This window comes from Oncorhynchus kisutch, linkage group LG15 (assembly GCF_002021735.2).
Source record: "Oncorhynchus kisutch isolate 150728-3 linkage group LG15, Okis_V2, whole genome shotgun sequence".
Taxonomy (NCBI): Eukaryota; Metazoa; Chordata; class Actinopteri; order Salmoniformes; family Salmonidae; genus Oncorhynchus; species Oncorhynchus kisutch.
In genome coordinates this window covers 3,613,170-3,627,218 of record NC_034188.2, presented here as the reverse complement: position 1 = coordinate 3,627,218, position 14,049 = coordinate 3,613,170, and the positions used below count along the sequence as shown (strand labels likewise).

The following is a 14,049-nucleotide window of genomic DNA, read 5'->3' as shown; positions in this document are numbered from 1 at the left end:
TGCGCTGAGAGTCGGGGAAGCAAGTTCAGGGAGGGAGTGTTTTAATAAATACATGAAACAATAAACACGAAAACACAAACAACGTACAGACATGAAAACAGAGTCAATAACACCTGAGGAAAGAACCAAGGTGAGTGACAGATAGAGGGAAGATAATCAAGGAAGTGATGGAGTCCAGGGGAGTGACAGATATAGGGAAGATAATCAAGGAGGGGATGGAGTCCAGGGGAGTGACAGATATAGGGAAGATAATCAAGGAGGGGATGGAGTCCAGGGGAGTGACAGATATAGGGAAGATAATCAAGGAGGGGATGGAGTCCAGGTGAGTGACAGATAGAGGGAAGATAATCAAGGAGGTGATGGAGTCCAGGTGAGTGACATATATAGGGAAGATAATCAAGGAGGGGATGGAGTCCAGGGGAGTGACAGATATAGGGAAGATAATCAAGGAGAGGATGGAGTCCAGGGGAGTGACAGATATAGGGAAGATAATCAAGGAAGTGATGGAGTCCAGGGGAGTGACAGATAGAGGGAAGATAATCAAGGAAGTGATGGAGTCCAGGGGAGTGACAGATATAGGGAAGATAATCAAGGAAGTGATGGAGTCCAGGGGAGTGACAGATAGAGGGAAGATAATCAAGGAAGTGATGGAGTCCAGGGGAGTGACAGATATAGGGAAGATAATCAAGGAAGTGATGGAGTCCAGGGGAGTGACAGATAGAGGGAAGATAATCAAGGAAGTGATGGAGTCCAGGGGAGTGACAGATATAGGGAAGATAATCAAGGAAGTGATGGAGTCCAGGGGAGTGACAGATAGAGGGAAGATAATCAAGGAAGTGATGGAGTCCAGGTGAGTGACATATATAGAGAAGAGTCCAGGTGAGTGTCTGGAGGCTCAGGTACGTGAGACGATGGTGACAGGTGAGTGTCTGGAGGCTCAGGTACGTGAGACGATGGTGACAGGTGAGTGTCTGGAGGCTCAGGTACGTGAGACGATGGTGACAGGTGAGTGTCTGGAGGCTCAGGTACGTGAGACGATGGTGACAGGTGAGTGTCTGGAGGCTCAGGTACGCGAGACGATGGTGACAGGTGAGTGTCTGGAGGCTCAGGTACGTGAGACGATGGTGACAGGTGAGTGGCTGGAGGCTCAGGTACGTGAGACGATGGTGACAGGTGAGTGTCTGGAGGCTCAGGTACGTGAGACGATGGTGACAGGTGAGTGTCAGGAGGCTCAGGTACGCGAGACGATGGTGACAGGTGTGATAATCAGCAGCCTGATGACCTAGAGGTCGGAGGGGGTACTTTGATGTATTTTTCATTTCACCTTTATTTAACCAGGTAGGCTAGTTGAGAACAAGTTCTTTATTTAACCAGGTAGGCAAGTTGAGAACAAGTTCTTTATTTAACCAGGTAGGCAAGTTGAGAACAAGTTCTTTATTTAACCAGGTAGGCAAGTTGAGAACAAGTTCTTTATTTAACCAGGTAGGCAAGTTGAGAACAAGTTCTTTATTTAACCAGGTAGGCAAGTTGAGAACAAGTTCTTTATTTAACCAGGTAGGCTAGTTGAGAACAAGTTCTTTATTTAACCAGGTAGGCTAGTTGAGAACAAGTTCTTTATTTAACCAGGTAGGCTAGTTGAGAACAAGTTCTTTATTTAACCAGGTAGGCAAGTTGAGAACAAGTTCTTTATTTAACCAGGTAGGCAAGTTGAGAACAAGTTCTTTATTTAACCAGGTAGGCTAGTTGAGAACAAGTTCTTTATTTAACCAGGTAGGCTAGTTGAGAACAAGTTCTTTATTTAACCAGGTAGGCAAGTTGAGAACAAGTTCTTTATTTAACCAGGTAGGCAAGTTGAGAACAAGTTCTCATTTACAACTGCGACCTGGCCAAGATAAAGCAAAGCAGTGTGAGACAAACAACAACACAGAGTTACACATGGAATAAACAAACATACAGTCAATAACACAATAGAAAAATCTATATACAGTGTGTGCAAATGTAGTACGATTAGGGAGGTAAGGCAATAAATAGGCCATAGTGGCGAAATAATTTCATTTTAGCAATTAAACACTGGAGTGATAGATGTGCAGATGAGAGACACAGGAACTATAAAGATATCATTGTAAATAAGAATGTGTTCTTACACCGACTTGCCAAGATAAATGTTAAATAATTATATTGAAATTAAAAACATGTGTGCTTATCACCCAATGCTTGGGAATTCAGACTGTCTACACTGTGCTGTATAACTCTGTTATTCTCTCTGAGCTCAGAAATAAAGAATCTTGGTTTGATTTGGACTCCAGCAGATCCTCAGTTTTATATATCCACCACAATTTGGCGGGATCGTTGTCCAGCGGCTCCTGCAGCTCCGAGGATAAACTGACGGCAGAGGCTCACTGCGCTGTGAGTCTAGGGTAAATTCCATCCTCGTCAAAATGAGAGAATCGGAGAGAGACCCGCCTGACGTCCGCGGGAATTGAGGGTCAGCGATCGCTCAGCCTGACGGTCGACAGGTCTTGGTTTACTAAAGCTGGTGGGTGGATCAGTCAAAGAATCTTTATGTGAATGAAATCACTTTGAGCTAAGTGACAGAGAGTATGCTCTACCTCATAGTGCGATCTGGTTGGATCGGTTAGGGCGTCATGTTAGACTACAATATCAGGTTAGAGAGAGACTCATTAACCAGCGGGTTAGGGCGTCATGTTAGACTACAATATCAGGTTAGAGAGAGACTCATTAACCAGCGGGTTAGGGCGTCATATTAGACTACAATATCAGGTTAGAGAGAGACTCATTAACCAGCGGACCAGAAGAATTGTTTCTCATGCAGTTGAAACTAAGTATAGTAGTAAAATGACCTTTTGGACAACAAACATGTTCGCAGAAGGGGTGGAAACTGATCACTCTATTGGTGTGTGTGAGATACAGTGGGGAGAACAAGTATTTGATAACACTGCCAATTTTGCAGGTTTTCCTACTTACAAAGCATGTAGAAGTCTGTAATTTTTTATCATAGGTACACTTCAACTGTGAGAGACGGAATCTAAAACAAAAATCCAGAAAATTATATTGTATGATTTTTGAGTAATTAATTTGCCACAACGAAATGAGGGAAAGGGCTACCTAAGTATGGTTCCCAATCAGAGACAACGATAGACAGCTGTCCCTGATTGAGAACCATACCTGGCTAAAACATATAACTACAAAATCATAGAAAATAGAACATAGAATGCACCCCCCCCCCCACAAATCACACCCATAATAGAGACATAAAAAGCTCTAAGGTCAGGGCGTGACAGAGGGAGGGAAAAGAGGGAACTCGGGAGACAGAGGAAGAGGAGGAGGAAGAGTTAGAGGGAAACCATTGGGTTTATAACTGTCTGGCCACATTTCAAGAAATTGCTCTCAGAACAGGGGTGCTGTGGGTGGCTATGATGAAGCTGAGGACAGTGATACCTACTATCCACTACCACATGTGACAGCGTTTTAACCCGCAGGGTAGACGGGGAAACTGGAGATAGGATGAGGAGGAGGTAGAAGGAAAAGACAGCCAACAGTGTTGTTTTATCCTCTAACAGAGCAGATTCCCCTAATATGGGCGGTGTGAATATGTATTTCCTGGTCCATTCAGGGGCAACCTATTGATCGAAATGTAACAATTTGAACGTTCGGTTATCAGTAGATGTATCAAAGACCATTGGGGCATCTGGTATTCCGATTGGTAGAGAATCTTACCAAACACCTTTTTGGTCCAACTCGAGATAAAATGTTGAAAAGTTTACTCTCCTAACTGCCCTGTAAAATGAACGGGAAGAGACCTATTGTGTAAATGAGGAATTAACATTTATTGCAGTGAGAAGGGCCTGGTAGTAACCACTCCAAGCATCGGTATCTATACCACTCTGGAAGTGCCAGGCCCTGATTGGTATTATTCATGATTTTCTCTGACCTCTTTGACCCACTGAAAGCATTTGCTCGACCCAGACCAAACTAAACCCAACCCTCTACACTGCACTGACAAATTTAGTCATGGTCGAAGAGACTATTTGTTTGAACCATTGTGAGGCATTGTGAGACAGAATAGGAAGAGTTGGCAATAGGTTATGTGTATGAAGGAATTTTGGGTGTGTTTAGCTAATGTGAACTTAACCATTGAACAGCAACCATTTTTCTGCGTGTCCCAATGTGTCCCCCCATATCTCCCATATCTCCAAGATAGAGGATACCATAATGGGAAGAATTAGGTACATGGGTGAACAGGAAGCTCAGCCAGATGGGTGAGGGGCATGAGGTTGGCAACAGACTAGGAACAGGAACAGGAAGCTCAGCCAGAGGGGTGAGGGGCATGAGGTTGGCAGCAGACTAGGAACAGGAAGCTCAGCCAGAGGGGTGAGGGGCATGAGGTTGGCAACAGACTAGGAACAGGAAGCTCAGCCAGAGGGGTGAGGGGCATGAGGTTGGCAACAGACTAGGAACAGGAAGCTCAGCTAGATGGGTGAGGGGCATGAGGTTGGCAACAGACTAGGAACAGGAAGCTCAGCCAGATGGGTGAGGGGCATGAGGTTGGCAACAGACTAGGAACAGGAACAGGAAGCTCAGCCAGAGGGGTGAGGGGCATGAGGTTGGCAGCAGACTAGGAACAAGAAGCTCAGCCAGATGGGTGAGTGGCATGAGGTTGGCAACAGACTAGGAACAGGAAGCTCAGCCAGATGGGTGAGGGGCATGAGGTTGGCAACAGACTAGGAACAGGAAGCTCAGCCAGAGGGGTGAGGGGCATGAGGTTGGCAACAGACTAGGAACAGGAAGCTCAGCCAGAGGGGTGAGGGGCATGAGGTTGGCAACAGACTAGGAACAGGAAGCTCAGCCAGAGGGGTGAGGGGCATGAGGTTGGCAACAGACTAGGAACAGGAACAGGAAGCTCAGCCAGAGGGGTGAGGGGCATGAGGTTGGCAACAGACTAGGAACAGGAAGCTCAGCCAGATGGGTGAGGGGCATGAGGTTGGCAACAGACTAGGAACAGGAAGCTCAGCCAGAGGGGTGAGGGGCATGAGGTTGGCAACAGACTAGGAACAGGAACAGGAAGCTCAGCCAGAGGAGTGAGGGGCATGAGGTTGGCAACAGACTAGGAACAGGAAGCTCAGCCAGATGGGTGAGGGGCATGAGGTTGGCAACAGACTAGGAACAGGAAGCTCAGCCAGATGGGTGAGGGGCATGAGGTTGGCAACAGACTAGGAACAGGAAGCTCAGCCAGAGGGGTGAGGGGCATGAGGTTGGCAACAGACTAGGAACAGGAAGCTCAGCCAGAGGGGTGAGGGGCATGAGGTTGGCAACAGACTAGGAACAGGAAGCTCAGCCAGAGGGGTGAGGGGCATGAGGTTGGCAACAGACTAGGAACAGGAAGCTCAGCCAGAGGGGTGAGGGGCATGAGGTTGGCAACAGACTAGGAACAGGAAGCTCAGCCAGAGGGGTGAGGGGCATGAGGTTGGCAACAGACTAGGAACAGGAAGCTCAGCCAGATGGGTGAGAATTCTCTTCTGTGATTGGGGCTCACAGAACGTATGTGAACAGCACGCACGCCATGCGCAGAGGAGACAATGAAGTTCCTGTTTCCCATGCACCTAATCAGCCCGCCCCTGACAGCGCACTATTTTCCTAAACCATGCACCAAGGAAAATATGTGTGTCACTGTTGGGAATGGCTGGTTATTGTAGAGTTAGGTTGGACAATTTCAGTGTAATCAATTAACCAATCTCTGATCTCATTCATTTGAAACCCACGAGGGATCCGAGTGAACGAAGAAGTGCTAATTCGGCTTTAACAGGCACTCTCGTCGTCGCCATGTTTGGTGTTACCTGATCACTCGAAACCATTTTCCATTTGTTTCGTTATCAGAAAAGAATGGGTTTGTGTCATCAGTACTGACACAAACAGTGGGGGGGCAAGATGAGACCTGTTGGTTTCTACTCTAAATGTTTCGCTACCGTCGAGCGTGCGCTCTGTGGCGGCAGCAACGGACGGGCAAGTGTTGGCATTGTCGCGGCCCTTTATCGTTCATGTCCCTCATTCTGTCTTCAGCCCTTATCTCGCAGGCAAGGACAGCCCATCTCAGCACCTCCTACACGGCTGCAAGGACAGCACATCTCAGCACCTCCTGCATGGCCGCAAGGACAGCACATCTCAGCACCTCATGCACGGCTGCAAGGACAGCACATCTCAGCACCTCCTGCACGGCTGCAAGGACAGCACATCTCAGCACCTCCTGCACAGCTGCAAGGACAGCACATCTCAGCACCTCATGCACGGCTGCAAGGACAGCACATCTCAGCACCTCCTGCACGGCTGCAAGGACAGCACATCTCAGCACCTCCTGCACGGCTGCAAGGACAGCACATCTCAGCACCTCATGCACGGCTGCAAGGACAGCACATCTCAGCACCTCCTGCCAGGCTGCAAGGACAGCACATCTCAGCACCTCCTGCCAGGCTGCAAGGACAGCACATCTCAGCACCTCCTGCACGGCTGCATGTACAGCACATCTCAGCACCTCCTGCACGGCTGCAAGGACAGCACATCTCAGCACCTCCTGCACGGCTGCAAGGACAGCACATCTCAGCACCTCCTGCACGGCTGCAAGGACAGCACATCTCAGCACCTCCTGCACGGCTGCATGGACAGCACATCTCAGCACCTCCTGCACGGCTGCAAGGACAGCACATCTCAGCACCACCTGCACGGCTGCATGGACAGCACATCTCAGCACCTCCTGCACGGCTGCAAGGACAGCACATCTCAGCACCTCCTGCACGGCTGCATGGACAGCACATCTCAGCACCTCCTGCACGGCTGCAAGGACAGCACATCTCAGCACCTCCTGCACGGCCGCTACATTGACAGAATGTTTTACTCTAAAATGTTCCACGTTACTCTGAAACAGGGTACTGTTTTGAACCCTGCAAAGTTACTCCCCAACACAGAAAAGCCCCACAAAACCCCACAGTATTGAGGAGGCACCTTCCACCTTCCATTTCTCTGCACAGGAGCTGTTTGCTCTCACACGTGCCTGTGTGTTGGGATAGGGAAAGTCCCTCACAATGTATACTGACTCTCAGTATGCTTTTGGTGTTTGTCACATTTGTTTTTGTAACCCTGTGGCCACATTGTGGTTTCCTCACCTCCACCTGGTAAACCAATAGCACACCATAACCATGGTTAAAGAACTGCTCGAAGCAGTTTTGTAAATGTGCAGCTCACACTAAACCCATTGATCGTGTGTCCCTAGGAAATGCTGTTGCAGACTCCCCGACCTCCCCTCTCCTTGTGATGTCATACATTGACCCTGTCATCTCTCTTTTCCTTTAAAATGATGTCTCTCTGCTACAACAGGGGCGCTGGAGCATTGGAAAAGAAACGTTGGCATTGTACGCGTGGCCCCCTCTGATGGCCCCCACACTGTTTAATAAGGTCAATGCCCCCCCCACACTGTTTAATAAGGTCAATGCCCCCCCCACACTGTTTAATAAGGTCAATGCCCCCCACACTGTTTAATAAGGTCAATGCCCCCCCACACTGTTTATAAGGTCAATTCCCCCCCCACACTGTTTAATAAGGTCAATGCCACCCCCACACTGTTTAATAAGGTCAATGCCACCCCCACACTGTTTAATAAGGTCAATGCCACCCCCACACTGTTAATAAGGTCAATGCCCCCCCACACTGTTAATAAGGTCAATGCCCCCCCACACTGTTTAATAAGGTCAACGCCCCCCCACACTGTTTAATAAGGTCAATGCCCCCCCCACACTGTTTAATAAGGTCAATGCCCCCCCCACACTGTTTAATAAGGTCAACGCCCCCCCACACTGTTTAATAAGGTCAATGCCCCCCCACACTGTTTAATAAGGTCAATGCCCCCCCACACTGTTTAATAAGGTAAACGCCCCCCCCCACACTGTTTAATAAGGTCAATGCCCCCCCCACACTGTTTAATAAGGTCAATGCCCCCCCCACACTGCTTAATAAGGTCAATGCCCCCCCACACTGTTTAATAAGGTCAATGCCCCCCACACACTGTTTAATAAGGTCAATGCCCCCCCACACTGTTTAATAAGGTCAATGCCCCCCACACTGTTTAATAAGGTCAATGCCCCCCCCCCACACTGTTTAATAAGGTCAATGCCCCCCCCCACACTGTTTAATAAGGTCAATGCCCCCCCACACTGTTTAATAAGGTCAAACCCCCCCCCACACTGTTTAATAAGGTCAATGCCCCCCCCCCACACTGTTTAATAAGGTCAATGCCCCCCCCACACTGTTTAATAAGGTCAATGCCCCCCCACACTGTTTAATAAGGTCAATGGCCCCCACACTGTTTAATAAGGTCAACACCCCCCCCCCACACTGTTTAATAAGGTCAATGCCCCCCCACACTGTTTAATAAGGTCAATGCCCCCCCCACACTGTTTAATAAGGTCAATGCCCCCCCACACTGTTTAATAAGGTCAATGCCCCCCCACACTGTTTAATAAGGTGAATTCCCCCCCCACACTGCTTAATAAGGTCAATGCCCCCCCCCCCACACTGTTTAATAAGGTCAATGCCCCCCCCACACTGTTTATAAGGTCAATGCCCCCCCACACTGTTTAATAAGGTCAATTCCCCCCCACACTGTTTAATAAGGTCAATGCCCCCCCACACTGTTTATAAGGTCAATGCCCCCCCACACTGTTTAATAAGGTCAATGCCCCCCCACACTGTTTAATAAGGTCAATGCCCCCCCCAAACTGTTTAATAAGGTCAATGCCCCCCCCCACACTGTTTATAAGGTCAATGCCCCCCCCCCCCCACACTGTTAAGGTCAATGCCCCCCCACACTGTTTATAAGACCAATGCCCCCCCCCACACTGTTTAATAAGGTCAACACCCCCCCACACTGTTTAATAAGGTCAATGCCCCCCCACACTGTTTAATAAGGTCAATGCCCCCCCCACACTGTTTAATAAGGTCAATGCCCCCCCACACTGTTTAATAAGGTCAATGCCCCCCCCACACTGTTTAATAAGGTGAATTCCCCCCCCACACTGCTTAATAAGGTCAATGCCCCCCCCCACACTGTTTAATAAGGTCAATGCCCCCCCCACACTGTTTATAAGGTCAATGCCCCCCCACACTGTTTAATAAGGTCAATTCCCCCCCCACACTGTTTAATAAGGTCAATGCCCCCCCCCCACACTGTTTATAAGGTCAATGCCCCCCCACACTGTTTAATAAGGTCAATGCCCCCCCACACTGTTTAATAAGGTCAATGCCCCCCCCAAACTGTTTAATAAGGTCAATGCCCCCCCCCCACACTGTTTATAAGGTCAATGCCCCCCCCCCCCACACTGTTTAAGGTCAATGCCCCCCCACACTGTTTATAAGACCAATGCCCCCCCCCACACTGTTTAAGGTCAATTCCCCCCCCACACTGTTTAATAAGGTCAACACCCCCCCCCACACTGTTTATAAGGTCAATGCCCCCCCCCCCCCACACTGTTTATAAGGTCAATGCCCCCCCCACACTGTTTATAAGGTCAATGCCCCCCCCCCCCCCACTGTTTATAAGGTCAATGCCCCCCTCACACTGTTTAAGGTCAATGCCCCCCCCCCACTGTTTATAAGGTCAATGCCCCCCCCCACTGTTTATAAGGTCAATGCCCCCCCCCCACTGTTTATAAGGTCAATGCCCCCCCACTGTTTATAAGGTCAATTCCCCCCCACACTGTTTATAAGGTCAATGCCCCCCCCCCACTGTTTATAAGGTCAATTCCCCCCCCCACTGTTTATAAGGTCAATTCCCCCCCCCCACTGTTTATAAGGTCAATGCCCCCCCCCACACTGTTTATAAGGTCAATGCCCCCCCCCCACTGTTTATAAGATCAATGCCCCCCCACACTGTTTATAAGGTCAATGCCCCCCCCCACACTGTTTATAAGGCCAATTCCCCCCCCCACACTGTTTATAAGACCAATGCCCCCCCCCACACTGTTTATAAGGCCAATGCCCCCCCACCCCCCACACTGTTTATAAGGCCAATAACCATACTGCTTACCCCTATTTACCTGAGGACCATACTGCTTACCCCTATTTACCTGGGGACCATACTGCTTACCCCTATTTACCTGGGGACCATACTGCTTACCCCTATTTACCTGGGGACCATACTGCTTACCCCTATTTACCTGGGGACCATACTGCTTACCCCTATTTACCTGAGGACCATACTGCCTACCCCTATTTACCTGGGGACCATACTGCTTACCCCTATTTACCTGGGGACCATACTGCTTACCCCTATTTACCTGGGGACCATACTGCTTACCCCTATTTACCTGGGGACCATACTGCTTACCCCTATTTACCTGAGGACCATACTGCTTACCCCTATTTACCTGGGGACCATACTGCTTACCCCTATTTACCTGGGGACCATACTGCTTACCCCTATTTACCTGGGGACCCTACTGCTTACCCCTATTTACCTGGGGACCATACTGCTTACCCCTATTTACCTGGGGACCATACTGCTTACCCCTATTTACCTGGGGACCATACTGCTTACCTCTATTTACCTGGGGACCATACTGCTTACCTCTATTTACCTGGGGACCATACTGCTTACCCCTATTTACCTGGGGACCATACTGCTTACCCCTATTTACCTGGGGACCATACTGCTTACCCCTATTTACCTGGGGACCATACTGCTTACCCCTATTTACCTGGGGACCATACTGCTTACCCCTATTTACCTGGGGACCATACTGCTTACCCCTATTTATCTGGGGACCATACTGCTTACCCCTATTTACCTGGGGACCATACTGCTTACCCCTATTTACCTGGCCCCTGTGGCCATGTATAGATTAAAACAGAACTGAGATCACGCCCAAGAACAGGAACTATAAAGATATGTGCTTGGGGAATTCAGACTGTCTACACTGCACTGTGTAACTCTGTTATTCTCTCTGAGCTCAGAAATAAACCATCTTGGTTTGACAAGGAATTTTTATATACACACCACCATAGTCTCTCAGTTTCAGTAAAGTACCTCTCTGATAGTCTCTCAGCCTCAACCTGATATCTCATTTTAAAATACCTCTCTGATAGTCTCTCAGTCTCAACCTGACATCTGAACCTATATCACACCTGTCTGGACAGTCTGACTCTTCTCAACAACATTGATGCCCTGAATTTAGCGGGCGCCATCGACAGATCAGAAGGAGAACGTGATGGGCTACTTTCTGCCTTTCGGTCAGTGTGAACCGGAGTGTCTTGACACAACAAGATGTACAAACATAACAGAGTTAAATGGTTCCAGTCTGTCGTGATGAGCTCATCCATGGAAGAGTCTAGCTACATTTTCTGATATTATACGCATCTAATTTCGTCAGGTTCGCTAGCTAACGTTATGTGTATGATCTGTGTAGTATATATCATTTGAATCAGAAATACATTTGCATCGCTAGTGATAGCCTAATGTTTCCTAGCTAATATTGAACTTAGTTAATTAGCTTTAGCTACCTGCAGATTCATACTACAGCTCTGACAATGTTTGTATTGTTAGTATGAGTTGGGGTTAGGCCGGTTCATTGGTTAGCTAGCTAGATGTCTAAAACAAAAAGACACTTCAACAGATGATTACATGACCCATCCACTTAGCTAGATGTGGCTGAGGAGTGATTACAGCCATCTATTGCATTTCATGAACATGTCTAGACAATAGTGACCCATTCACTTAGCTAGATGTGGCTGAGGAGTGATTACAGCCATCTATTGCATTTCATGAACATGTCTAGACAATAGTGACCCATTCACTTAGCTAGATGTGGCTGAGGAGTGATTACAGCCATCTATTGCATTTCATGAACATGTCTAGACAATAGTGACCCATCCACTTAGCTAGATGTGACTGGGGTGTGGTTATAGCGTTTCTTTCACATGGCCCATCAATTTAGACAAGTGTGTCGGCTAAGAGTCATCTAATAATGATAAAATATTCACAAGATATTTTTGATTTGGATTCTTTCTGCTTTTGATATGCCAGGAGCCATTTCACTGTACCGTTTACACCTTCTGTACCCTGTGCATGTGACTAATACATTAACATTGTATTTGATACAGTGTGTGTTTACCAGAGACAGTAATGTGAAGAACAACATGACCTGCACCAAAGTCAGATTAGGATATAGACCAAGGACTAGACAAAGGGTTACACCTTTAGCACTTTTAGTCCTGAAATGTATGTTTGTTTACACCTAGTACTCACTCTGTTTAGCACATGGCCTCTCATGTGGAGCCTTCAAGAGGTGGGTGGGGCTTAAGGATTAAGAGTGTGTGAACGATGCTGACTGGGAATAGACAAAGAAGAGCTCGAGATCACATCGATGCGGTTGGTTACATATTGTCACAAAACATCAGATAATAAACTTGCCAAAGGTGTTGCTCTTCAGAATGATTAGTTTTGAACAAAAAAAAATAGATGAAGAGTTTTGCTGCTGAAAAACAGCACTGAACCATTTCTAGACACAAAAAGATATTACCTGAAATGTTTTGATAAATCACGTCAAAAGCTCTCAGTGGTGCCACTGTGGTTATCTAAACACCGGCTTTGAAACTCAAACGTCGGAGACAAGCACAAGAAGAGGAAGGAAAACGACAATTAGTTTGACTCAACATCAATGCGTTGTCACTGTACATTAGAATCCATAGGACTGCTAGGGGAATGATGAAGCATACTGTAAAGCACAGGAACATCTAGCTAGTCCCCATGCTGGCTGTGTTGACGTGATTCATTCTGAAGGAGAAGGAGCTGAATGTGTTCCAGCGAGCCCTACCTGGGCCCTGCCTGCGCTCCACGTGACGCACACACGCACACACACGCGCACACACATACACACAAGCACACCCACACGCACACCCACACACACCCACCCACACGCATATGCACACACTGACACATATACACACTCTGTCTCCTCTCCTCCTGGCCTTGCCAAGGAGAGCTGCTGCTTGGCTTTAAGCTGTAAATCCGTAATGTTCAGTTCAGAGCCCATTTCACCACTAAAGGCTTTGCATGTGTTCCAATTGGCACCCTGTTTCCTGGGCTCTGGTGAAAAGTAGTGCACTGGATAGGGAGTAGGATGCCATTTGGAAGGCCCCCTTTGTGTTAGAGAACAACAGCAGAGAGGATCCAGATCAGGGTTGTTTTGTTTCCTTGTTTCTGTGGTCTGTAACTGCCCATACTAATATACAGGGGCAACAAGAGGAACAGAACGGGGAACAGGAAGAGGAACAGAAAGGGGAACAGGACGAGGAACAGGACGAGGATGAGGGATAGTACAGAACAGAACGGGGAACAGGAAGAGCAACAGAAAGGGGAACAGGAAGAGGAACAGAAAGGGGAACAGAACGAGGAACAGAAAGGGGAACAGAACGAAAACAGGACGAGGATGAGGAATACCAGAACGGGGAACAGGAAGAGGAACAGAAAGGGGAACAGGACGAGGATGAGGAACAACAGAACGGGGAACAGGAAGAGGATCAGAAAGGGAGACAAAACGAGGAACAGGATGATGGACAGGACAAGGAAGAGGAACAGAATGGGGAACAGGAACAGAATGGGGAACAGGAAGAGGAACAGAATGGGGAACAGGATGAGGAACAGAAAGAGGAACAGAATGGGGAACAGGATGAGGAACAGAATGGGGAACAGGAAGAGGAACAGAATGAGGAACAGGAACAGGAAGGTGAACAGGACAGTGACGAGGAACAGAACGAGGCACAGGAAGAGACGGGATGAGGACAATGACGATCTGAGAAATCAATAAAGTATGAATTCAGCATCTGTTTAGTGCAGGGGTCTTGTACAGGTTCATCTGTTTACTGCAGGGGTCTCCTGCAGGTCGATCGCCACCTACCAGTAGCTACCAGCCCACCTGTGAGTAGCTCGCCAAACAATTCTGAAAGTACATGCAAGTTTCACCTGTTTCACTGCAAAGTGTCATAAAC

At 48.0% G+C, this 14,049-nt stretch overlaps 1 protein-coding gene across 1 annotated transcript; it reads left to right on the top strand.

Moving 5' to 3' along the window:
* The first annotated feature begins 911 nt into the window (after nucleotides 1-911).
* On the top strand, nucleotides 912-13,840 carry LOC116353668 (S-antigen protein-like). The gene is made up of 3 exons (XM_031791328.1): nucleotides 912-1,257; nucleotides 6,093-6,938; nucleotides 13,473-13,840. Exons 1-3 carry the CDS (start codon nucleotides 912-914, stop codon nucleotides 13,838-13,840), a joined length of 1,560 nt encoding a protein of 519 aa, XP_031647188.1.
* Nucleotides 13,841-14,049: the final 209 nt, after the last annotated feature.